The sequence below is a fragment of the Chionomys nivalis genome, chromosome 3 (genome assembly GCF_950005125.1).
Source record: "Chionomys nivalis chromosome 3, mChiNiv1.1, whole genome shotgun sequence".
In the NCBI taxonomy this organism is placed as follows: Eukaryota; Metazoa; Chordata; class Mammalia; order Rodentia; family Cricetidae; genus Chionomys; species Chionomys nivalis.
Window position 1 is genome coordinate 120824561 of NC_080088.1, and position 27505 is coordinate 120852065.

At 53.0% G+C, this 27505-nt stretch overlaps 1 protein-coding gene across 1 annotated transcript in view; it reads right to left on the reverse strand.

Annotated features, from left to right (window-relative positions):
- The window catches only part of Fam222a (family with sequence similarity 222 member A), a 44214-nt gene that overhangs the window by 9706 nt on the left and 7003 nt on the right, over positions 1-27505 (reverse strand). The window contains exon 2 of the mRNA XM_057763418.1: positions 8495-8622. Within this exon, the coding sequence (XP_057619401.1) occupies positions 8495-8576 (82 nt within the window). The 5' untranslated portion in view covers positions 8577-8622. The remainder of the gene's footprint in view (positions 1-8494; positions 8623-27505) is intronic.

Consider the following 27505-nt stretch of genomic DNA (forward strand, 5'->3'; position numbering starts at 1 on the left):
GAGGCAGACCCCGCCTCCAAACAAAACAACACATCATGGGGCTGGAACTTGGGTCCTCGCATGTGCAAGGTAAGAGTGTGAGGGCAGCCATCTTCCCCAGCCCCACCACCAGGGAGGCTTTATTAGAACAGTTCCGCCGCTTCATATTAAATCACATCTGGCTGTGTGGCCTATAAGGTTGAGAGCGGCTGTTGGCACGCAAAAGCACGCAAAGTCAGGCAGCCTCTGCGGCAGAACACCGTTAGAGTCACACTTTTGCTCCAGTTGCCTTCTCCCGGATGTCCTATGTCTGACCCTGACACGTGTTCACTTTCTTTTGCTGTCTCGCTGGCTACTAGGACCCCTTGCCCCGTGCAGTTTTTCTTTTGACAGAGGGACAGCAACCCACATAGAGGTCAGAGGACAGCTTACTGGAGCCAGTTCTCTCCCATGTGCCCCAGGAACTGGACATCAGCGGGCTGGGAAGCAAGCACTTTCATTTGCTGAGCCGTCTTGTCGGCCCCTGTAGAAATGCCAGCAGCTGGAAGGTCACAGTGGCAGACTCCACTTGGCAGATCACAGGGCATGCCCAGCAGTAGGGAAGGGTCAGTCAGGCTGAAAGTCTACCGCTCTTGAGTTACATGCCCTTCAGTGTTTCTCAGTCACGGCAAGGAATGGTACTGGGCTGGGAAGGGGACAGGCAAAGTGCTGGAACTAGCCGCCCACCCGTGACGGTCTCCCTCCTTCTTATCCCTGTCATAATGTTCACACACATGGCCTGTGTGGGGTCCAGCCAGGACCTGACCCCTTAATCCATCCATCTTGGATCCTGGAGGGGGGGTAAGGTTCTGGCACAAGCTACCCTCTGATCTTGCACAGCTGCCCATCCCCCCATGCCCTTGAGCATAGCAGAGCCCCCATCCCTGAACCCTCCCCCACCAACTACACATTACCTCCCTGGGACTCCGCAGAGCCTGTATTTTAGCAGAACACAACTCTGGTGAGGGCCTGCAGAGCTGAGACAGAGGGTTCTGGGGGCTGAGCAGGTCTGGCTTGGGACCTTAGGACTCTGGCCAGTTGGGAAGGATCAGCTCTTAGGCCTAAGGGAGGGGAGGGGACACACATACTCTGTTCTTTCTTTTCAAGTCACTTTCTACTAGAGATGTAAGCTGTGACCATTTCTGGTCCCTTAGGTGTGTGTTCTGGGCACACATGGCAGCTGGTTCTTGTCACAGTTCTTTAAGTTAGGCTATTGTGATTCCCCTGGTACAGGAAAAGAACAGGGTCTCAAGCTGGCTCCCTTACCCCCTCTACCTTCTGATGTTACCTGTCACAGGGCCAGAGCTAGACTTTTTTCTATCCACTTTCTGTCCCTTTGCTTTATAGAAGGGGACACAGGTCCCAGGAGATTGATCAGCTTGTCCAAGGTCACGCTGTCCATAGCCTGGCCAAGGCCAAGACCTTCCTACCTTTGAGGTAACCAGCGTGGCCCAAAGCTCAGGCCAGCCTTTCCATCCTAAGTTCTGCTTGGGACAAAGAGAGGAGAGGGCTCCACACCTATCACCATATGTAGAGGGAAAAGGCAGGAGCCTCATCCAGGTATCAGAGTGGGTCTGGCAGCAGAGCCTGGGACATAATTCCCTCGTCTCCTTCCTTGTTCCCCCTTGGCCAGACCCCATGTCTTCTCCGGTAGGTACAGACCTGGAAAGGACTGGAGTGGGAAGAGGCGGGCACGATGGCCTTCTGTGCTCTTCTGCTCCAGCCCTGGAGCAGGAAGGAAATGTAGTCACTGCCCAACCAGCACACTGGCCACACCTACGATCCCAGCACTTGGAAGGCAAAGGCAGGAAGATGGCCAGGAGTTTGTGGCCAACCTGGACTACACGGTGAGACCCTATCTAAGAACGACGGCAGATCCTGGGAGAGTGAGGCCCTCCTACAAGAACTGAACTGACTAGAAACGCCCCAGATGCCCAGCTGTGTCTCAATGTGCCATTACCCATGTCGAGTGCACAGGCCGCTAAGGCCTGGATGCAAACAAAGACGCATGCTGTAAAGATCAAGTGGGGTGAAAAAAACGTAAAAAAGTCACGATGTGCTCACTGAGCAGCAGCATGCACCCCTCAAGGCCCAGAGACATCCCAAATGCAAAGCCCAAGTCCCTCTCTAGTGACAGGAGAGGTGCATGGAACACACTTGGCTGGAAAGAGCACAGGACTAGGAATACAATCACAGAGCCATGCCGCACCTGCTCTGCAGCCCGGCAGCGATGGAGGAGGAGTGGCTGCATCCATGACCCCGAGAAATAACACCGAGAAAGTCCCATCAGGACATGGTCTCAACTTTCCTGAACCATGAACTTCCGGCAGACGGCTGGGCAGGACAAACTCACTTCCTCCAAAGGTAAGCCACGCTGAACAAGCATGAGACCTCATCAGAATAAAGCTCGGGCAAGGTCATGGTTGATGTCAAACTACATCCCCAGAGACGACTGTCACCAGAGAAGAGATGGCAGTAACAGTTCAGTGCTTCAAGGAGAGACAGACTGCAGGGGAAACATGTAAAAGCAACTGTGTTTGTGAAGTGGGAACACAAAGCAACTGTGAAAGATTAGAGAATGGTCCTCAAAGTGCGGGGGGGGGGGGGGGAGAGCAAGAGAGAGCAGGCATGCATGCGAGAGAGCGCAAGCACAGAGGGGAAGGAGGGAAACAAAGCTAGGAGCCTGGCTTAGAGGCTGCAATCCTGGGAAAGGGATGAAAACAGGTCAACCCAAGACAGCCTGGTAAAGTAACTGGATACAGAGGACGTCTAAGTTTGAAAACAAGGTGCAGCGGTGGGGTGAGCGCAGGGCGGCATGAAGTTGCATTTTCTTTAACCCTCTCAAGTAGAGGTACAAGGAATGGAGCCTTTGGAAGGTAGGAAATCGTGACTATGGATTGCCCACGGCTGCCCTGCAACACCCTGGAAGCCAGCTAACTTTGGAAGACGGAGCGGAAGGCTAACACGCTGGTGCGTGGATCCTATTTCTTGAGGACACAGAGAAACAGAAGCAGGAACTGGGATAACGCCAGAGAGGCGAAGCGAGGGTACTGCTGACCACGGAAGGGACCGAGGGCCCGGTTACAGCGCAGTGCCATTCTTGTCTTTACTGGACGAGACCAGGAGATGCCATGCGCAGCTGCTGAGGCTGCAGACAGGAAGTCAGCTACAAGGAGCAACCACAGAACACACTTCAGGGAAAGTGACACACACAGCTCTGTCCGTAAAGTACCTGCCTTACAAACATGAGGACCTAAGTTCAGATCCTTGAGTGTATATGAAGGGGAGGCGTGGAGACAAGGGGATCCTTGGAGTGCCTGAGTGTCGAGTTTTGCTAACCGGCGAGCACTGGGCAGAGAATAGAGGAAGGCAAGAAGGAAGGCGCACCCTGTATGTAGTAAAGGGCAGCGGTATGTTAGGGTCACAAAGCTTACTCCAGCTCTACAGCAGGAGAGTCACACGAAAACACAGTAATCCAAAGAACTGGTGAAGGTGTCAAGAGAAATGCAAGCTCAAAAGCAGGCTTAAAATCTTAAAATCTCTTCCAGGCCCCAAAGTGCTAAAACGACTTTTATTTTTTTTAAGGATTTTCTTCCCATGAAGGTTTCCAGGACTAACATCTGCACATTAAACAGCACCGCAGTATCATTACGGATTCTATGAGAAGAAACCATCTGGAACTCACTAGCAGAGGGTGTGTGGCTCCTTATCCAGGTAGGTGCAGGGGAGAATGCAAGTGTCCATCAAACCCTGAACCAGACAGTCCTCATCGGAAACACGAAACAAAACTAAACTAAACCGAAGCTCACTTTGTACCACAAAGCACTGCAGAAAAGAGCTGGTATTTTTGGGGGTGATATGTCTCTAGACACACACACAAAAAAACTTCAATTTATTTTTAGAGGCATCTCTGATCATAGCACACACACATGTGTGCACACGTGTGCACGCATATACACACACAATCTTCTTGCTTCGATGGACAGGCAGGGCTCTGGAAAGTCAAGATGAAGAAAAAAAATCAGAAATCAAAACTTTAAAACAACTAGAAAGTAAAATTCAAAATACAAGTCTAGACTTTGTGGCCTTTTTCTTTAAAAAAAAAAATAATAAAAATCATTGTCAAGCATACATTGTCCAGCTCAGTGAGTAAAGACACTTGCTACCAAACCTGAGACCTGAGTGCAGTCCTTGGGCCCCACGGGAGAAGCAGGAAACTGACTCCTGCAATGTGCCCTTTGAGCTCCACCCCCAGCTGTGGCGCACGCTACTTCTCACACGCGCAGAGAAATTGCCATTTTTAAAAAATTAAGTAAAAATCAAAAAATTTAAGTCTCTAACTCAAAAAATAACTTCAAAAGGCAGAAAGATTTTAACAAAGATAAAAGCATAAATCAATGAATTAGTAATATTAGAAAGGGTAATATTACTAATAAATACTATAGGCTGATCTTTGGGGACCGGCAATAGATCACGTCATTAGCTAATGTAATTGAGAACGGGGACGAGGCTAGAGGCTAGAGGATGGCTCAGCAAAGAGCCTATGATCCTTCGGTCCCACACAGGACCAGTGTGGTGGCACGTGACTGTACCCCAGCACCTTGGAATGCCTGGGGCTTGCTGGTGGCTGAAGCAGCCAGCGGTGGGAACCTGGGGTCCTCTGGCCCTAGAGCCATGCGGGAAGCCGCACATAAGACAAAGAGTGCTATGTGGCGTCAGCGATCAAATCACACACTATGTATCTTCATCGAAAAACCTGGATCAAATTACGTTTAAAATTCTTTATCAGAGCCATTCAAGGAGCAGGAAAATAATTAAAACAATTACCAGAGAAGAAAGAGCAAACAGCATTAAAAGGCTGCCGGCCCCACCAGCTCACATGCTGGCCCCACCGGCTCACACGCCGGCCCTACCGGCACACACGCTGGCTTAAGTTTTACCCTGGAACAGAGCAGGCTTTACAACAACTCCACTTAACTGTCACCAAGCACAGGAGTGCGGGAAGGCTGCAGGTGGTAACAGCCAACAACAAACCAATTGTTCTGATGGGGGCCATGGGAGTAAGGTTAGGGCTACATGACAAGACCCTGTCTTCAAGAATGCTGAAAATCTCTAAAGCAAGAATCTTAAATAACAGATCCAAGCCTAAAATAACATCCTGAAAGTATGTTATAGAGAGCGATCCCCTTCATGACCACGTGGGGCTCAACCAGAGTGCAAGGATCCTTCAACACAAAGGTGTCCTGTGACATCATTGCTCACAGGCTCATAACCTGTGCAGCCATCTGGAAATGTTCAAGCCCCGTTCATGATCATAAACGTTTAATAAAAGGGAGACCGATTCAACTTGAACAAACACTCATTGCACAGCCAGCATTTCCTTGGCAGAGCTATCTGCACGCTACAGTATTTGGAAAGATGCATACCACTATCGTCAGCATTCCAGAGACAACAGCCACACAGTGCCCCTACTCAACAAAACAAACTAAAGATAACATAGAAGCCAGACATGGAGGCCAGGGGCCCACACCTTTAATTCCAGCACTGGGGAGGTTGAGGCTAGCCTACATAGAAGACCCTGTCTTAAAACAACAAGCACACACAACCAAACCCAGCATGGTGGTGCACACCTGCGAGTCCAGCTCCCTGAAGGGAGAGGCAGCATGATGAATGCATTCTCACTTGGACGACGAGTCTGGAGCCAGCCTGGACTGCACGAGGCTGCTCTCAAAAAGCATTAAATTCTCATTTTCACTGAGTACTGTAAAACGGGTGAGATTAAACTGGAAAGTCCTTTTAGCAACAGGATGCAAGGTGGCAGGGGGCAGCAGCGTTCACAGGATCAGCCTCGCTATGCAGGAAGTCGTGCATCAAAAATGCTGTCCTCTCCGGAAGCAAACTGGCCCGCAAACATGTTGGAGCTAAAGGCAGTGGCTGCTAGAACATTCCTGGGGACACAGGAGGAGTGTGAACACACAGGCATGCCTCGGGACACGGGAGGAGCAGCATACAGGCATGCCTGGGGACACGGGAGGAGTGTGAACACGCAGGCACGCCTCAGGACACAGGAGGAGTGTGAACACACAGGCATGCCTTGGGACACAGAAGGAGTGTGAACACACAGGGATGCCTCTTTTTTGGAGGGAAAGAGCGTTACGTGACTCCTGGGATCCATCTGTCAAGGTGCACAGTTGCACCATGAATGCCACCTCTAAGGAAGTGGCTCTTCAGGTCAGAAGGCAAATAAACAAGGTTACCATGGAAATCTGGAGTGGGTTACTAAGGATCGTGAAGCTATCCGTGTTATCAGTGCTGCAATGTAGCTGACCTTGGAGAACCAGCCACACTGGGCCAGTCATGTGGCTCAGCAGGTTAAAGGGCTGGCTACCAAGCCCAAGGGCCCTGAGTTTGATTTTGGGGATCCACATGATGGAAGGAGATAAGTGGTTCCCACAAACCGTCCTCTGACCTCGCCATGTGCCTGGTCACATGTGCATATGTGCTCACACATAAAATAAATAAATGTAATTACAGAAAAAACACCCACAAAAGAGCATGCGTGGTGTGAAAGTCAGTTGTGACAGATGTGAGCTGAACTCCGTGGAGAAGGGGCGGAGGGAGGCGGCAGCTGTCGCTGGGTCTGAGGCTGCGTGACTGCTGATGCTAATCAGACTGTGAGTCTGCCCAGAGATCACTGCTGGCTGAACAGGGTCATGGCTCAGTAAACTTACCAGTTTCCAACCCTCAGCAACGAGAACCGGCTGTGGTAGTATGACCCCCGTCCTGGAATCAGGAGGGCAAAGTCATCTTTGGTTATGTGGTGAGCTCAAGGCTAGCCTGGGCTACACAAGGCCTTGCCTCAAAACAAACAAAAAAGAATAAAAACAAAACAGGGTGGGGGTGGATAAATACGGATGAGCCTGGTGGACCTAGCTAGCTCAGTGGCAAGAGATGTTGCTTAGCATGAATGAGGACCTGGTTCAAACCCCAGAGTTGCCAAAAAGAAGAGAAAGAGACCAGTACCTGCCTGATTCTGATCACAGTAGATCTCAACCTCACACTTTAAACCAGGAAAGTTACAAAACAATTTGTTTTGTTTTGTTTTTGATACAAGGTTTCTCTCACTATGAAGACCAGGCTGGCCTCAAACTCAGATCTGCCTGCCTCTGTCTCCTGAGTGTTGGGGAAATCTTTTTAATACTATATATATATGAAGCCTTTTGAATCAGGGAAGTCATCTACTTTCAAACAAGAGAGTGGAAGGAAGCTTGGGGAGATAGTTTCCCTTCAGAGAGCAGCCTGGGGAAGGGTCTCCCACGTCTGACTTAAACCCAAAGCCACAAAGGAGCTCAGCTCTGGTGAACTGGGGCAGAATCCAAGACAAAAGACAAACCAGGGGAGACATGTTGTTCTCATGTCACACACAGTGGCTCCCACAGGTAACCAAGACAGACAAAAACCAGCACCCCATCAGAAAACAGCTCAATAGATGCACAGAATGTTCAAAGCGAAACAAATGGTCTGATACAAAGACGCTGAATTTGTGTCATCTGAAATGAGAACTACACAGTAAACCCACTGCCCAGGGGCCAGAGCCTGTCCTGGTGGGCACGACCATGTGGGGAAGTGGTCCTTTACATGGCTGCACACTGTCCCGGGGTGTAACCGTTAAGGCTGCCAGACCACACCCACCAGACTGATGAAGGGTCTGACATGCCCTGACGCCGTATCTCCTCTTCCAGAGTTTCCCCCACGCTGCATCCACACCTGGTGACAACACGGGGTTTATTGCCACATCGCTTATCAGATCAACAAGCTGTGGACAGTTTAAAGAGAGGGCTGGCCAAATAAATCATGGCTCATCCTCGCCAGAGAAAGGGACACGGAAAGAGGCAGCTCTCTGGCAGGTGACCTGGAGGATGGATGGCCAAGTGAGGTGCTGGACCGCATCAGATGTGCAAGCATTTGCCAAAGTGCATAAAACATCTGAGGGCACACAGGAAGTGGACACCAGCTGCCTCTGAGGGGTGGGGCTCCGGGCTCTCATTCCGTCCTTAGGAACCATGGACAAGAATTCTGCTTTCAGGATAAATAAATAGTTGGAGCAGCAGCAACAGTGTAGACAGCTGCTTCCAGGCTGCAGGGCAGAGGCCATGTTGCGCCTCACTGGAGACCCATGTCCCATCCCTAGTTTCTGTCATGAAGTATGTAGTCCAGGCTTGGCCTCCCTCCCGAGTGCTGGGGTGACGTCCAGAACTCTGACGTGGAGGCATGTTGTGGGTGTCTCCCAGGGGGATGAGCCTAGGCCTTCCAAGGTATCTCAGTGTAGAGGTTCTGAATGAACACCCCAGCAGGGGTCACACTCGACACCCCAGCATGGCCCACTCTGACCTGAGGAGCAGAAACCAAGTCCCGGGATTCAGAGTGTGCAGAGGAGGAAACAGGGAACAGGAGGCAGGGGAGGGGTCTCACTCACACTTGCGAAGCTCAAGGCTCTTGCTGGGGCAGGCCAGGTGTTGGCTGGGTGGGTCCTGAGTCCTCTGCAGGCAGGCCAGCATGACTGAGCTGGGAGCCCCAGGCAGGGCACGTTCTACAGCAGGGTTCCTGTGAAGAGGGAGACGAGGCACTGGTCACTGAGAGCTGCTCCAAGCAACCTCCCACCCTCCCCGGCACCCCAAGGAACATCAGAGACCGGTTGTTTTTTAGACCTCTTTCTATGTAGTCCAGGCTAGCCTACAGCATATGTTCCCCAGCTTCTGGGATGAGGGGGTGCCACCATGTGTACCCCGGGCTAGATGTTCAGAACAGACATTCTATCTCCTTCCGATGGAGAAACTGAGGTATCCATAGGTACCACAAAGCCATCACAGGACAGGATCAGAGGTGGCCCTCCACCACAACAACACCAGAACTCATGAGCCTCACAAACCCTTGGCTAGCTGGTGTGTGGGTCACAGCCAACTGTTTCAGACTCCCAGTCCTCTGTCAAGCTGTGCTTTGACTGGTGGTAGACCCCCCACTCTCTCATAATCCTGTTGATAGATCTGGCCCTAGCTCACGGGGTCATCTTTGTGGTCCATACAGGAGCATTCAGGTAGAACCAGTAAGGACGGTGTCCCTGATACCATAAGTACTGGTGTGGCACCACGGTACCCTGGAGGAGTGTCGGGAAGGTGTCCTGAGGAGGTGGCTGAGGGTGCTCACTCCAAGTAGGAAGGGCAGGCCAGAGTCACCCACAGCAGCCCTTAGACGACAGCTCAGATGGGCCACCCCATAGCCCGTTTTGTTATTCACCTCACCAAGTCAGATGCCAGGGGTAGCGGGGCACAGGAAGTTCATGTGTCCCCACAAAGCCTGCCTTCCTGAGGGTATGGTACCCTAAGCACTGGGCCCAGGACAAGCCAGTCTTGGAGGCCACCGTGGAAGAAGGGGGTGTCCCAGTGGGGCCCACCCATTCTCTCTCCTCAGCCTGGGTACCCCGAGGTCCTTGAATCCTCCCCATCCCACCCATCTCTGTCCCTGGCAGCCAGCCTGGGGTGCCTCCATCCTGCGCCGCTTGTAAACGAGGAGGGGCTGTTTAAGGGGAGAGAGGGAAGGTATTTAATACTAAACAGGTGTCTGAAGCCCAGAATTCTGCTGCTTCTGATAATGAAGTATTCATGAGCAAAGCCTTTTTCTACCACTTTCTTAGGATACTAATTTCACAACAAGCTCCTTGTTACGGCGCAATTATTCCAATCTTGTATTCCCCGAGACGGTGGCAGCCTCCCGTCTGTCCTGGCCTCTCGGTAAATGAAAGACAATCACGTAACCACCTTTCATTATGCTCTATTTTACTTTCAGCAGAGGTACCCGTGAGTAAAGATTTCCTCTGAAAGGGACTTTTATTCAGTTTCAAAACCAATTTTCTCCTATTACTGTCTATAAAAAAAAAAGAAAAAAGAAAGAAAGAAAGAAAAAGGAAGTGGGGGATGGATAGATGTGGGGGAGGGTGGAATGCTTGTCCCCTCCCCCAGTCTCAACACAGCGAGGCAATAAAAGCAGCAATATCCACTTCTCGGCTTTGATTTCTGGTAATTTTAAAATATGCCATTACAATCAGGCAGAAATGGCACAGCTTAAGGAGGAGTGAAGTGCAGCTTATTGCGGGCTGGAGTCCTTGACGGCAGAATGCAGGGAGGCTCTTCAGGGACGGGGATGGGAGCAGGTGGCAGAGACAGGCCTGCCGAGGCCACCACCGCCGCCGCCACATGCCACAGTCCGGCCCATTTACATGGAGTGTGCTGGTTTCCACACACTGCAGGTGCTTGCTTGTGCACATGCAATATATACCTGTGTCACACTGCATCACACGAGTAGGGTCCCTGGGGATGCAGGACTGGTCACACACACACACACACACACACACACACACACACACACACCATCTGTTTCCTGCCACCCTGAAGCTCAAAACCTGCCTATGCTCTTCTCTTCACAGGTGATGCTGGACTGGAGGACGCAGAACCTGGGCCCCGCCACGGGGCTGTCTGGCTCCCACAAACCCTCGGCTAGGTGGAGAAAGGCCAGAGCCTAGAGTCCCCCAGTCCCTGTACTGGCTGGGAAGTGCTGTCTGGCTTATAAAAGCCATTTCATTATTCTAGGGTCCTAACTCAGGTGCAAGAGGCCAGAGTCCCACCTCACTCCAGGATGAAGGCATCCTGGCGGGCACCCACCCTGACACATGTGCAGCCAACACAGGCATGATAGGCTACAGCTGATGACTGGGGGCAGCCCGCCTGCTGTGGTACTCCTGCCGCCCAGGGCCTCTTGTCTCCAGAGCTGGGATGTTCAAGCAGTCTGAGGGCCATGGGGGCCACCAGGCTGGGGGAAAGGATGACTGATTCCCGGTTCTGACTCCCCTCAGCCTCTCAGGGCAGTTCTTCAGTTTCCACCTCTGCCTAGGACACCAGCTTCACGGGGAGGTGGAGAGTGGGCTTCTCGGCATCCTCAAGTCTCCCAGATCACCATCCACTCTGCCCAACCCTGTGTCCTGCTGTGGGGACTGGGGAGGGGTAGGTCTCAGATGAGCCAGGGGCCAGCTTGTCCTTTAAATTCTCCCCACATCACCAGCCTTCTCTGCCTGACCCAGGTCTCTCAAGGCTGCCTCAAGGCGCTCCTTCTGGATGCCTCATACCTCCAGACCATGGCAGCTGCTGTATCTGGGCCTGTGGCACTTGTCACAGCCATGTTAATTTAGGGCTGTTTCAGAGGGCTTAGCTGGCCATCTGGGTGTCCCTCACCACAGCCCTAGTCACACTGCGTTGTACTCGCCAACTTCATGTCTACCGGTCTCCGCTGGACCGTGAGTTTCTATTGGGCGAGGGCCGCGTCTTATTTGTTTCCATCGCCCCAGTGTCTGGCCAGGAAAGTAGATGTTGGGGAGAAGACTCCACACTTGAGTGTTTGTTGCTCTTAAAGACCTGAGTGTGGTTTCCAGCACCCATGTCACTCCAAGTCCAGGAGGTACATACACGGCACACCCTCACACAGACAAGGCACATGTATACACGGCACACAGACATGACACATGTATACACATGGCACACCCTCACAGACAAGGCACATGTATACACGGCACACCCTCACACAGACAAGGCACATGTATACACGGCACACCCTCAGACATGGCACATGCATACATAGCAAGGCACACCCTCCCACAGACATGGCACATGTATACACATCACACAGACATGACACATGTATACATGGCACATCCTCACACAGACAAGGCACATGTATACACGGCACACCCTCACACAGACAAGGCACATGCATACATAGCAAGGCACACCCTCCCACAGACATGGCACATGTATACACATCACACAGACATGACACATGTATACACGGCACACCCTCTCACACAAGGCACATGTATACACGGCACACCCTCACACAGACAAGGCACATGTATACACGGCACACCCTCACACAGACAAGGCACATGTATACACGGCACACCCTCACACAGACAAGGCACATGAATACACATCACGCAGACATGGCGCACCCTCACACAGATATACAAATAAAGTAAAACTAAGGCATCCGATGAATGGTGCACCAAAAAGTCTGGTTGTTGTGAGATGAAAGCCCAGAGACAACAACGGTCTGGCATAAAGACACAGCAAGCCAGGAACAGGGCTGTAGTGGGCACCTGAAACACTCATGCCTGCCTTCTCCTTGCCCAGCATCACCCTGTCTGCAGATGGTGGGTCCTTCAACCCTCCAGCACAGAATCATCACCGTTGGGTCCAGCCGGAGGCCATCTGGAGAGCCACACTGTCTGCAAATCGGACTGTTTATAAAGCTCAGGCCTTTTGTGACTTTGATAATAAAGGGGGGCGAGGGAGGGGAGGGGAAATGTCATAAGCCTCAATGATTAGAATGCTCTGGCCCCATCCCTGACGTGGGGACTGATAAGACGTCTTATCTGGGAGACACCCAAGGAGAAGGTCCGCTCCACCAGATAACACCCCCAGCTGTCAGTGTGCCCTTTCATAGCGGGACTGGAGATAAGGGGTTGTCACAGGGGAGGAGAGGCCGAAAGAAACTTTCTGAGCCGAGAATTATGCCTGATGCCTGCATGGCAAACAAGGAGCAGATGCTGGCTAAGGACTGTCTTTATTTTATTCAAAGAGTTGTCTTGGGTAAGAGGACGGCCTTGCTACCGTCTGTCATTGATCCCTCTGTGTCTGGCTGCAGGGGGCAACAGGGAGTCCCAAGAGGTGGGAGCCAGGCCCTGAACTAGCAAGGTGCTGGGTACTGAGGACAGCACTTAGTGCTTGCAAAAGCCCTCCGCATCCAGATCTGAGTGCATCCTGTCCCTCAACCTAACCGCCATGGCAGCCTTGGCTGGTTTTAGCTTCCTTTCACACAGTAGGAAATGGCCACTGTGTGTCTGGGGGTGGGGGTGGCAATGTGTACAAGCTCAGAAGGATTTTTTAATTGGCAGAGCCCAAGGATGTCAGACCCTGAGCCTCAAGCCACTGCACGGCAAGTCCATCACAGTTGGGAGAATCCCAGAAGCCCCCAGCTTCGGTCAAGCCCACAATCCGCTTGGCTTCTACCCTGAGAGGGGTTGGGAAGAGAGGAGAGGCACAGAAAAAGTCCTCCCTGGCGGCCACTCCCACATCCCACAACCGGTCAACAGAACACAGCAGGTGTGCAGTGTAGCACACCTCCCCTCCCTCAACCCACTTGGGCACGTGGGCAGTAACACGTGAGAACACCTTCTGGGGGGCCATCCCCAGCCACATATGTAAGCATGACCTGCCACAAGGGCCTAGGGTACCACCCACTCAGAACTACCCCCCCTCCCCAGCCTCCAAACCCTCGGAAGGAAGACACGCCCACCTGCCTTGCAGCCTGTCCCTGAAGTAGGGCGGACATGGAGAAAAACCTGGGCTCTGGGGAATATGTGAGTCCATGAGGCCACAACTTCAGCTGCTTCTAGCCTCCATCTCTGCCTTTATCTAGAACCGCCTAAGCAGCACGTCCCTGCGGCTCTACTCAAGGCCAGATACAGTCCGCAGCCTGAAGAGGAAGGTCATACCAGGTCCAGCGGGGTGAGGAGTTCAGAGGAGAAAGGCAGCTCCAGGGAGCAGTTAGGCAAGGGCTCGGCACTGAGGTCTGGGTGCCCCAAGGATGTACAGTGGCCCTGGATGAAACCGGGTGGGGAATTAGTCCAGATGTGGGAGCATGTCACCCTTTGACTCTTCAGAAAAATCCACAGTGCCAGCTATATGTGAGAGCCAGGGCTGGGTCCCCGGCCTGTTGTCATATAAAAAGATGCAGTTAGTATCCCTGAAGGCAGCAGAACCCAGAGTGGAAGGAAGAAGCCGAGAAACCTGGGAGTTCCCACAGCCTCTGCTTTACCTGTCAGAGAAGGCTCCCTTCTCTCACACTGTCCTGACCACACAGCTGCCTTCCGGACACAGGAAGAGCTCTGCAGCGTTGAGAGGCCCAGACCCAGGAAAGAGATGTAGCACCAAGTTGGTGGTCTTGGGGTAAAAGCCTGGCTGTGTGGCTCTGAAAAGCACTACCCCCTCTGCGATCCAGCCCTCAGAAAATGCCAGCCAGCCCACTGCAGAGACTTGCCAAGGGTCCCCAGCCTGCACAGACCCCACCGGGACTCCTCTCCACCTCCCTCTCCCTCGGCTGTGTCTCCCTGCCTGACCCCCTCGGCCTCCCCGGTCATGTTCTTGGTCTCTCTTCCCATCAGTCTCTCTTTGAGGCAGCCAGGGCACAAGCCCACCCCACCTCCTTCCTGCTGTTCCCTCCCCCACCCTGGGTTCCCAGAGCCCAAGGCCTTCCAGGGGACCCTGTTAATAATTAAATGTTAATCTAAAAAGCAATTTGAGCTGCGGCTGGGCAGATCTGGTTAGAGATTACATTAGCATGGAGGAGGCCAGGGTAATTTTCTTTAACCCCTCTCTCCATCTCTCTAGCCGGGGAATCTTAGGCACCGCTGATTAGACAGGCCCAGGGCTGGGCTATGGATAAGGGGCCTGTGAAAAGTGATTATTTCCTACCGCCAATCGGGCTGGCACAAGGAGGGGATTGTCACTCTTTTAAGGCTGGAGGTGGGGGTGGGGGAGCCCCTTCGACAGGAACCTCATCTCCTGCCAGAATTTCTACCCCCACCATACAGGCCAGAGGCACCTAAGACGCCCAGCTCCGTGGCTCCTGTCTAGCTCAACACTTCTCCATCCGGTCCTTTCCTGCTATTTCTAGCTTCCTGTCTGGGGAGGGCGCTGGAGTCAGGGAAAAATGAAAACTAAAGTAGCAATCTTGTAGGCAGAGCACTTGGGTGGGCCTCTGTGCTGGCTGGTTTTATGTCAACTTGACACAAGCTAAAGGCACTCGGGAAGAGGGAGTCTCAACGAAGAAAATGTCTCCAGGAGACTGGCCCGTAGGCAAAGTCAGCGGCGCATTTTCTTAATCACTGATTGAGGTGAAAGGGCCTGGCCCATGGTGGGTGGGGCCAGCCTGGGCCGCTGGTCCTGTGGTGAATAACAAAGCAAGCTGAGCAAACCTGGAGGAGCCAGTGAGTAACTTCCCTCCGTCGGCTCTGCTTTGGTTCCCTCAGCGACGGAGTCTGACTTGAGAGTCGTAAGATGAACTAAACCCTTTCCTCCCCGCGTTGCTTTTGGTCAAGGCATCACTACAGCCACAGGAATACTAACCCAGCTTCTCCTGTCACAAGGCTTTCTCTCCTCTGCAGGCTGTGGACCCCGCTTCTGCACTTGCTGCTCCTCATCAGCCCCTCCTTCTGGTATAATAGTCTTTGCTTGCTTTTCTTTTGTTTTTTTGAGACAAGGTTTCTCTGTGTAGCCCTAGCTACACACTTTGTAGACCAGGCTGACCTCAAACTCACAGAGATTCGCCTGCCTCTGGCTTCTGAGTGCTGGGATTAAAGGCGTGCACCACCACCACCCAGCCAATATACTTTACAATGCTTCTTAACCTGCACTTGAAGTCCAAATTCCATGGGGCTTTGAAGATGTTTATGAAGACACACAATGCAGTGTGACTGACAGGTGGCTCCTAACGTAGATCCCAAACCTTCCTGTGTGGGTCAACAGTGCCTACACACAGTAGGTCCCCAGGCAAACATCTCCTGAGGGAAGAATGTGGGTCTTAGCAAGCGTCTGTGAGGCAGGGCAGGGGACTGCAGGTAGGCAGTTGGCCCAAGTCCTTCAGCACCACGGCCAGCTCCCAGAGCACGGTCCCAGGAAAGGGGCGGGGCCAGCTCTGGGAGGGCAATGATGCCGTAGCCCTGGGAAAACAGCCGTGTCTGCCTTTCTCCAAGTATGCCAACTTCTGGGAACAACATATGAAGCCCCTACCGTGTGCCAGGGCCTGTGCTAACACTGAGATGTCACAGCTCTGAGGTAGGAAACTTAGCGGGACAACATGGCAGGAAAACAGGTGGCTACCGGATGGGGTTATCCTACCCAGCCTACCCAGCCTGGGTGTGCCAGGAGGAAGGCCTCCCAAAATCTCATGCGGAAGGTGGTAGTACTGTGTCCTGTGCTATGAGTTCTGTCCCTGAACTAATTTCAGTTATATGTCTCAGCTTGATTTGAGCCTCAATTTCTTTATCAAACTCCTTTCCACAGGCTGGCAAATGACTCAGGGTGGAGGCAATCACCACACCTAACAAGCTGAATTTGACCCTGGGAACCGAGAGAGAGGTTGTTCGTGGTGGCAATCATCTGTAATCCCAGCACTATTTGGGGGGGGGATTTGAGACAAGATTTCTGTAGCCCTGGCTGTCCTGAAACTCACTCTGTAGACCAGGCTGGCCTGCAGCTCAGAGCTCTGCCTGCCTCTGCCTCCCAGGTGCTGGGATTAAAGACGTGCGCCACCACCATCAGACTTTAGGCACGCATCACCACTCCCCATCAATTCCAGCACTCATCCAGTGAGAAGGAAGGGGAGGCTCAAGGAACATCTCAGAGGCTCCTAGACCAGGATAAGCCTAGAGTGCGCAGCAGAAACAAGGGTAACCCTGCTTTGACAAGGTGGAAGACAAGAACGGACTCCCCGAAGTTGTCCTCTGGCCTCCATGCACACGCACATCCTCAGCCCCAGGTGTGTACACACACACACACATACACACACACACAATACATTTTTTAAAAAATTCCTTTCCACATTTATCTAGGTATATACCAGGCGACCATGGGAGCTACCCACAGTGAGAGCAAGTGTAACGTACTCATCAGCAAAGTACAGGCAGTGAATAAAGAGGGCAGGTTTGCTCCCAAAGGACCGACATCAAGACCTCGGCTGTTGCAGAACAGACCTTGATGGAGTGGGAGTGGGGTGGGCACTAAAAGAACCTCGTTTGTGTGAAGCCAGCCAGGCCCTAACCTCAGGAGTCTGCTTCAAATGCACAAGTGTAAACTCAGCACAGGGAGAGACTTGGTGGTACAGGGTTCAAAGGCAGCCCCAGTGCAGTGACAAGAGCCGTCATTACCGCTGTCATGACATAGTCACATAGTTGATCAGCTCTCAGAGCCCAGGATGTTCTCACCGAGCAGATGTGTGGGGCTCATACTGGGGGGACCTCTTCCAGTCACAGGCAGGGGACTAGTGCTGATGGACCAGGTCCTAGCTAAGGGGACTTGCGACCCCCTCCCCAGTTCTGACCTTCTGAAGAACTCTCTTCTACAGTATCCTATCCCAAGGTGGGAAATGTGGGGTCCTCCTTACGTTCCAGCAAAGGTTGGGAGAAGCCGGGAAGAACTGTTGGCATTGTGAGGGTATATGGACCGGGAAGAAAGGCCCTGGCCCAGCATTTTCAGAGGGAGGCTATACATTTCAGAGAATTCGTCCCAGGTGACCCTGGGTGTGAGGGGTCTCTGAAGAGGCAGCACGGTATGCAAAGTTAAAGCCATGTAAAGCAGAAGCATACCCCAAGTCCCAAGCCCACAGTTTAAAGTAAGGGGCAATAAGAGCTGGAGGGGAGGTCTCTCTGTGTGCGCTCTCCATTGGCTCAGCATGTCACAGACATCACCACATCTAACGCGCTCTACCACAGAGACGACTGCTTTACACCTGAGGAAGCTGCACGAATCGGGCTGAGCAGGATGCAGAGTTGTCGGGTGATAGAGAAAAGAGTTCCTGGGATGAGCGGGACCCTGGGAGGAGGCTGGCTGGCTGGAATGGTCCTAAAATGAGTGGCAGCGGGGGAGAAGCATCTGGGGCTGGGGGCGAGTGGTGCCTTCAGGACATGGCTAGAATTAAGACGCTGCCCCACGGCAGCACTGAGGCTAGGAAAAGTGCCCACCCATGTCCCCAGTCACAGGGCACCACAGTTTCCAAAGAACCTAGCCCAAGAGCTGGAGCACCTAGTTCGAATCTCAGGTCAGCTGTGAGGCTGTTTCCCTTGCTGTCTGTGGGAGGGAGGTGCATTTCTCTTCTTTGTCCTTCCCGGAGCTCATCGTTTCTAACTTTGGACGAGCGTCACTACTTGTGTTTTTGCTAGTTTTCAAAATATTTGGAAAGGGATTTCAGTCTCTGTCTGTCAGGAGACAGGAGGCTCAGGGCAAATCACACACGGGACAGACAGCAGCTGTTGGGAGGAAGGGCTGGATGAGGGGCAGTCAGACAGAGGACCAGAAGCTCTGACACCCAGAGGCAGAGAAAGCACTGTTTTCAGGAGCCAGCGCCAAGTGCCAGTAGGTCCCAGCTAGTGACCCTTCTGCCACACACTTGGCCCTGTGGGAGCCAAGGCCCCAATGCTCCCATGGTGCTCTTCACCCTCAGGGTCCAGACCAAGTTTTCCACCTACAACCCGTCCCACCCCCACCGACTTCCAGGCATTTCTAATATCTTCCTCGGCACAGCCTGCATGGTCCCTGTCCTCTTAACTGCCTGGTCGTGCTGGCTTTCGTTCTGATCCTCTAGACAGGGCTTTTACGTTTCTGGTTTTGCCTCTCTGCACAGCACTGTCCAATAGAGTTAGGCAGGCTCCATTTGTAAGTATAAATTCTCTACAGCCAAGAAGAATTAAATTTAGCGGTGTACCCCGCTTAATCCCACAGGTTCACGGCCAGACCTTATGGCACTGACAAGGCATGTCATGGTCCCTTCTGCACCATGCCTTTGAAATCTAGAGGAGACGGACTTGGTAGCCACCTGTGGAGAGCACCTGGCTACGTTGTCCCCAGCCTGTCCCTGTCACGATGTTCTGCAAATGGCAGTCCCCAGACAGCCCATCTCTTTTTGTTTCTGCATCAGCTCCAGGAAAGCCCTCTTTAACCACCCTCACAGGGCCACAACCCATCAGCACCTTTAATGATGTCCCGTGGCACTCTTGGGTCATCTCTTGCTCCAAGGCTAGGGCACTGTCTGCCAAAGCACTGGCTCCGCTGTGTGCACGCTGGAGCACACAGTAGGTATTTAAGAGGGCGGAGGAGAGGTGAAGGGAGTGGGCCGGGAACCCCTGGCTGCCTACTTCATTTCACATTCTAATGAGTGCTGAGAGGAGGAGGCTAAGGTGTGCACGCACGTGTACATGCATGCATGAGGCGATGTGTGTGCACACACGAACATGTCAGCACATACACACACCCCTCCCCACAACTGCTGAGGAGCAGAACCGAGGACGGGCTTCCTTTCAAAATCAGTCCACATGGAAAAATGGCTGTGACAGCACAAAGCCAGGACTAAATCAGCAATGGGCCGATTGCCGAGTGACAGTTACAAACGATCTGATGTGGAAAAGACAGGATCAGATGTGTGCAGAACAAGGGCCACCCGGCGCCTGCACATGCCAGACAACAGGCTGCTTGGGGGGCAGGTAGCTCCCCAGAGCCTGGGCTCAGCATGTGGCCCGGTGAACTAGGACCGGGCCTGCCTGCTCAGGGGGCCGCTGTTGCAAGGCGCACATGGGTGCTCCTCAAACACTCTACACCAGGTCAGACCCCCCCCCCAAAGGGCACCCAGTGCTTAGCTCAGGGCACTGAGATGCGGCTGCTTCTAGCACGTTACTTTCAAATGAAAGCAAAATGCTGCTTTTTATGACAGGGAAGAGGGTGTCCGCAGCCCAGCTCCTGTGCCGCTCTCAGAACTCAAGGAGAAGCAGGCTATTTGGCACCATTAGAGACTCCATGATGGCCTTTGGGACAAGCCTCTCCCCTAAAAGGGGAGGGAGGCTTCCAGACCCATGTTCTGTTACCTGATACAAGATGTCACCCCAAAAACCCCCAAAGTGTTCTGTGAGGTTAGATCCAGAGAGGCTGTGTGGCTTCTGCAGGGGTGCCCAACAGTTATGCAGTAGGGCCTCAAGCCAGGCTGGCGGGCACTGAACAGAAGGATGGCTGGGCCTCTATGCCCAAATTATCCAGGGTCCTCACCCACCCAACTGCACCACATAGTTCATCACCTCAGCCTGACAAACTCTGACACAGTGGGCCACAGAGGGCTGAACGCACATCTCCCACGATAGATAGGCCAGGGAGAGGAGGATGGCTTCTTCCTGGGTTGTCACCTATCCTTGGGGCTGAAGGGCTGGGAAGTCCTGAAGGAGGGGTGCCCCTTGCTTCCTCTAGTAGCAGCTAGGCAGAAGACCCATCCCTCAGGCCTCTCATACCCAGAAGGGCAAGCTACAGAGGCTGCGGAAGGAAATAATTCGTCCAAGGTCACCTGGTGGGCCTGGACATGAATCCATGCCTACTTGACTCTGAAGTCACTGAGACCGCTGTACTAAGGGAGATCTTGAGTCTGTAGGTAATCACTGGCTTCTACTGGCGTGGGCACTGGGCTACTTTCGAAGGTCACTGTCCTGGCCCTACTTAGTTGCCATGATGTAGGTCAAGAGGCTGATGCCGACAGGGCCATCTAAGGTCAGTGAACTTGCCCTCAAACAGCCAGCACAGCCATGTGCTGTGGGAGTCCCTTCTGTGTGCTGTGATTACCATTAATGAATAAAGGAACTGCTTTGAACCTGTAGCAGGGCAGAACTTCCCTAGGCAGGGAAAACTAAACTGAATGCTGGTAGAAAGAAGGGCAGAGTCAGAGAGAAGCCATGTAGCCCACCCGAGACAGACGCTGGAACTTTAACCAACTTTACCTGGTAAACAAAGCCACGTGGTGATACACAGATTATTAGAAATGGGTTAAACTAATATGTAAGAGTTAGCCAATAAGAAGCTAGAGCTAATGGGCCAAGCGGTGATTTGATTAATACAGTCTCTGTATGGTTATTTCAGGTCTGAGCTGCCAGGCGGTTGGGAAACAAACAAGCAGCCTCCTTCAACAACCATGGTGTCCTACTGACCCAATTTCTGTATCCACAAAGTACTACTACCATCTGTCCTGGTAGGTTTGGCTCCAGGAAGCACAAAACAGCTCTTCAGCTAAAGTGCAAACTCCAAACTGACTTTCAATCCAGCTCTGTCACTCACCAGCAGGGTGGTCCTAAGTCACAGAGTCCCTTGCTGCCTCAGTGGCTGCAGAGAAGACTAATCTTGTTGACAAGAGCACTCAGGTGCCACTCTTGGCTCTCAGAGACTACAGAGGTAAACACAATGAAATCAGGGATCTGTCCATAGTGGCAATGAAGCAGAGGGGATGCCAGGGACTTGGTCCAGCAGGTAGGTAACTCCCTAACTCTCAGAGAGAGGAGGGGGCTCCACAGGGTACATTCGATGAACCTTCTTTTGGGGGTGGGGATGGTTCAAGATAGGGTAGCTTTGGAGCCTGTGCTGGAACTCACTCTGTAGACCAGGCTGGCCTTGAACTCACAGAGATCCGCCTGCCTCTGCTTCCCGAGTGCTGGGATTAAAGGCATTTGCCACCACCACCCAGAGATCACCAAACTTCAAAGCATCTGCGTGTAACAGACTACAAGACCCACAGAAGACGAGGCACACACCAGCAGCCTGAACCTCAGGCCTTGACTTCTGGGAGCCACTATGCAGGACGGACAGCATCCTGGAAAGGAGGCCACCTGACCAGACATCTGCATACTCCAGGGCTAGGGTAGCCTTGGTACAAAGCCCAAGCATGCCCAGCAGAGGCTGGTGGGGCTAGAGAGCCAGGCGGAGTTCAGCAAACCATGGCAGATGGGCAACCACCACAGAGAAGGTGCCAGGAATGAAATCAGTCCTGTTTCCCATTACCCCCTCCTAACCTTGCTGGAGGGGGGACTGTTACTATCCTGATGTTCTAGGAGGAAGGACGGAGGCAGCACATGCTAGTCTTGAAACTGTAAATCCCCTGCCTCAACCTTCTGAGGACTGGGGTTACAGCTCTTCCAGCCTAGACAAAGGGTCTGAAGTCCAAAGCATGGGGCCAGAAGGGGCTGTGTGGGCCATGTGCAAGAAAGAACATAGGCTAGAGATACCAGGGGTCCTCGGAGGCCAGGTGGGACCCTGACCCCTCACCTGCAGACAAGAGAGCGCCATGCTAAAGGCACTGGGATTCCCGAGAGTGCCGTGCTAAAGGCACTGGGATTCCCCATCAGTCTGGAGTTCTCCCATTTGCCAGAAGTGCAGGCTTGGCAGGACCACTGATCTCTCCGTGCTCTGGCTTCCCCATCTCTAGAAAGAGATTCATGACAGACCTATCTTACAGACTGGGGAGAAGAAGTCTGGTGCACAGCAAATACTACTCCTTTATTAAGGAAAAAATGTAAAGGGTTGTAGGTATGGCTTAGTAGTTGAGCATTTGCCTAATGTGGTCTTGAGTCTAATACCTAGCACTTAGATAAAAGAAACCAAAAGGCAGAAGCCTAAGACCGTGTCCAGCCAGTATGGGAATGGTTTGGTCACTGGGGCATCTCCTGCCTTGGTAGGTGCCAGGAAGAGGGGTGGCAGCAGCGGCACAGCTCAGCCTTGCCAGGGCACATGCCAGCATGAGCGTGCGCGCGCACTTGTGTGTGTTGCTGTAGCAGCTTCTATGCAAACATGTTAATTTGTTTTCATTTTGTGTTTTTTTTCCTTCGCAGGATAATTGGGTGAGTTTGAAGTCTTGGCGAGGCTGCTGATTATAGCTGTTTGGGTGGTGCCCTCACGGGGCTTGGGCCCTGCCTCCTGCCTCTGGTAGAGCAGACGCAGTGGGGTGTTTCCTGGGGGCATTTGCGGGGACTTGGGGTGGGTTCTGAGGGCTGGAGGGCTGACCTGGGACCTCTGACGTGCTCCCCGCCCAGACAACACGGCATCCATCGCTGAAGCGTGTGCGTCTCCCTGTGCACAGCTTTTCTTTGTGTTGCTGACTGCATGCAATTAAAAAAAGAAGAAAGAGAAATGTGGCTGGCACAGTGGTGCATGCCTGTCATTCCAGCATTTGGAGGTTGAGGTCGGAGGAGTCCAGGAGGCTCTGCACAGCCTTGGCTACGGCGAGTTCTAGGCCACCATAGGCTACAGTGAGACTCCGCCAAAACAAACAAAACCCAGAAAATTAGCTTTCCACTCTCATCTCTTAGTCATCAGAACCAAACCAACCTCAAAGCTTACATTTCTGAGGGCAAGTGGCCGTTCTTCTGGTGGGAGGTAGGTGTCTGGGTTTCCCACTCCGGAGAGGGGTGGTGGCTTGGATCTGAGTTCCCCTAGGAGCCCAGGTGACTTTAGTCACTCTCCAGATTTCTGAGTCTCCTCTCACCTGGGATCCCCTGCCTTGCCTTGGGATTCAAAGCCAACGGCTGGATAGATATCACAAGAATTGGGGGCCTCAGAGTCCGAGCTGAGGTTGGGGCTCTTTGTCCTGTGGGGATCCTGCACTTGACCCCCATCCTTGAACTCACAGCTTGACACTGCTGCTTGTGTCTGCCCACATCTCACGGCGAGGGACCAGTGTCTGAGGCTAGGCCATCTTTGGTTCTCATTTCACCAAGGGCATCCTGTGTCAAGTTGTAACATTTGATGACTCTCTCCTATCAGGGTTCATAATGGCCTGGCCCCTCGGTGACACACAGTAGGCCCAAACCAAATGAGGTGATGGTGGTGGACGCTCTGAATTAGGTGGTGGTTGTGGGAGATGACAGACTTCCGGCTGGTCCTGGAGGTGGTGGGCAAACCTCTGAGAAGGGGTGGCAGCTGGCAGCACCCTTCCCCCGCTGAGAGACACAACAAAGGGGCCTCTATCTCTCTCTGAGCATTTGTTCCTGGCCTGGCTGGGCCACACCACCCTCTCCCCACTCTGCTGGTCGTCCAGCCAGCTGAACAGACACAAAGGCCAGTGTGTCCCTGAGGAGCCAGCCTGGCCCCAGAAGACCCTGTGCACAGGGAACATGAGGCTCAGAAGGGTCCAGGGAGGCTGTGTGGTGTGAGGCGAGGGTTCCCATTCAGGGTGTGCAGTGTGGGGTGAGGGTTCCCATTCAGGGTGTGCAGTGTGGGGTGAGGCTTCCATCCAGGGAGGGTATGCAGTGTGGGGTGAGGGTTCCCATTCAGGGTGTGCAGTGTGGGGTGAGGCTTCCATCCAGGGAGGGTGTGCAGTGTGGGGTGAGGTTTCCCACTCAGGTGCAATGGGGAGGGGACAGAGGACAGGAAGGATTCTCGGTTTCCAGTTCCAGCTCTGCACCTCCTAGTCATATAACCCTGGGGCTGAACCTTGGTTTCCCTTCTGTAGAGAGGGGTCTCTGACAGTGACATATCCAGCCACCTGGGCTGTCAAGAGTTCAGGGAACTGTTCCATTTGGGGGACAGAAGGTAGGCAGGGTAGCAGCCTCATGGGCTTAAGCCTCCATGGGCATCTCTTCGATTTTACTTGGGAAATAGACAAGTAAACCAAGCAACCCCCTCCCACCCAACAGTCCCAAACTGAGGGCACTGGCTCTCAGGCCAGGCTGAGGTCCTGTCTTGAGCGGTAGTAGTAGAATGACTGTTGTCACTAAACACCTACTGGACACAGGGACCTAGGGCAACCGCATCTCTTCCCAGTCCCACAGCTGCCCTGAAAGGGTGGCTACAGGATAGTACCACACTCAGAGTCGAGCCCAGCAGGAAGGGCTCAGACGCCTCCCTCCCTCCCTGAATATAAGAGGCTGTTCACCCTCAAAGGGTCTACAGTAACATGAGAAAATCCACTCATGATGTCTCCAGGTCCAGCAAGCTTGACATCTTGACCAAGAGGATATTTCCCAAAGGCCCAGGGTAGGAACTGAAACCCACAGGTCGTCTCCTGGTGCCTGGCTATGCAGGAGGCCGGCAACCATTCCAGTAGCAATGCTACCTAGGCTTTGTAGGCCGTGATCTCACAGACCCTGGGGGCAGTCTTCAGCAGGATTTTATTTTCTTATTTCACTTCTTAAGACTCTGAGGACCAGAGCCCTAGAGAACCTGCAGCCTGCAGGGGGCGGGGCCAGAGATCCAGGCCTCTCACCTGCTCATCGCCCCTGTTGACCCCTGGAACTCTGAGCCTTCTGCAAAACAACTGTTTCCCTGCTGCTGTCCGCCTGAGCTAGGGCAGCCAAGTGAACAGCAGAGTACCGAGTAATTAAGACGACGCACCATCCGGGTGCCTGGGAACGCTGTGGAGTTTCCCTTTTATGTTTATAGCAATTGTATGAAAATGTGCGACACGGAGCAGCACCAGCTGACAAACGAGATGAGACAGACAGGATTCCGGGCCGGCTTTTTTCTGGGCCTGATTGGCATTAATTGTGAGCGTTTACAAAGCACAACTCGGCGCCTGACATTTGCTTCAAGCGAACGTTTCCCTTCTAATAGTTTTAATGATTACATCGAGAGCTGGTGATCACCACAGGGTGGGGGAGGCTGTCTGGAGCCTGACTTCCCGGCTACCTGCTGCAGAAGGGCTGTGCCAAGTGCCAGGTTTTGGGCACAGGAAGGAACCACAGTGTGGGCCTAGCTGCTGGCACCTATGGTGTTGCCAGTTTATAACACTGGTGAGGAGATACTGGGGAGTCCCAGCACTGAGGAGGTGAGCAAAGAGGGATACTGGTCTGGCTTTGGCTGGAGGCTCAGCTCCTCACGGAGCTGTCTCTCCCTATCTATCCAGTCATCCATCAGGCCCCGGTCCTAGGTTCCTGGGCTACTGCCCATCCTTCTTAGGACCCTACAATTGCTAAGTTGTCTTACTGTGTGACTTGTGGCCAAATCCCTTCTGAGCTCTGGGCTTGGTCCCCTTACCTGCCAAGAGGGGTAGGAATTCATTCAGACCAGGATTCTGCACACAGCTCTGGCCTGTCTCCAGATGTATGACCCTGGAGAACCCCTTAATCTTTAGTCTATTTCCCTTACCTGAGCTGAACTTAAGGTGATTTCTAGACCCTAGGGAAAAGGGATATGGGGAAACTCAGAATTCTCCACATCCAAGGCCCTATACAGCTTCCTCCCCGGGGAAAAGGCTGCGAATCCTTGACTGACTCACCAGCTGGCTTACTCATCCATGGGCACTCAGGAACTTACACGCTCACACGGCACTCGGAACTTATGCGCTCACACGGGCACTCGGGAACTTGCTCACTCACGTGCTAGCACACCCATTCACTCATGCACTCGCTGGACTGTTTGTGTTTGCTTGCTCACAGACCTGTGTGTTCACCCACTCACATGCCTGCCCCCTTACACGTATGTCTGCTTGTCATGCAGTCACTCGCTCACATACTCACCCAGGAATTCCCAAAGACATCAAGTGCCCCATCTGGAACCTGAGAAGGCAGCAGGGGACGGGGCTAAAAGCGTCTGCAGGGCCTCCTTGACAGGGCGCATGGCCGCACATGAAGAGATGACAGTTCTAAACGCACTTCACGTGTAGAACTCTGTCATCCTTAGCTCCAATTTACAGTTGAAGAAACTGAGGCACAGTGAAGGGGAATCAGACGGCACCAGAGGCGAAGCCTCTCAGAAGTTGCCAGACCAGCCCCTTAAGCCCCGAGGGGAAGTCCTATCTGGGGTGACCTTTGCCTTTCTGTTGTGGTAAGGACTCGAATGCACAGCCAGTCAGGGCATCAGGGCAAGAGCCCCAGAGGACATGGCAATTAGTGGTGCTGTCAGCCCCACTACCAGGGTTCCATTTCCTAGAAACCCATCTCTCTTACACACATGGCTACATGCTAAGTCTGGCCAGAGGTCACACGGAAGGCCCCCACCAGGTGCATGAGAAGGGCATCCATGATACACACAGAAGCCCAGAGATGTGAAAGAACCCAGTGGGGTTGGGAGTGGTTGGCTGAGCACTGGCCCTGCCAGGTTCACTCTGCAGGAAGTCCCCAAGATGAACCCCACTTCTGTACTGGCTTCAGCCGAAAACCTCTGACAATATTTTGAGGTAGTTTGGGATTGCAGTGGGGAGAGAGGGGGGAAAAAAGAGGGGGATTTTTTTTTCTTTTTTGCATATGGTGGCACAGATGGGCCCATGATCCGTAAAAACTGTCTGCAATTAAACTCCCACTTTGCATGGCTGGATATGTCAGTCGTCTGAACCATGAGTGGAGGGCTCCACACTGACAGACAGGAGCTGTGGGGGGTGGGGGGAGGCGAGGCAGATTCCACAGGATGGGCAGAAGCCCAGGAACCTAAGACCGGGGCCTGATGGATGACTGGATGGATAGGGAGAGACAGTGACCATATCAGCTCTTTCTCTCGGTATCCACCTTGGCGTTTACCAGATAGCCAGAAAGCTGGGTGGGGCCTTGGCTAGTGCTGGGTGCCTGGCTTGCAAGGCAGTGATGGAGAGTGAGGCTAACCATGGTCAGATCCTGTCAGGAAGCAGGCCTGAGACCTGGGACAGGTGGGCAGGTAGATGCTGCTTGCCACAATGAGGGTTCTTTGGCCACAGTATGCAGGGGCAGAGCCAAGGAGCCAGAGCCTGCAGCCCAGTTGGCAGGGGGATGGAACACAGTGCCAGGAAGAGCAGCCAAGGGTCAGGCCCGGCGCACTCTCATTCCCGGAGGAATTGCTCCAACCTCCACTTAGGGGAAGCAGGTAGGGAAACCACGGCAGGTGCCAAGACACTCTTAAGG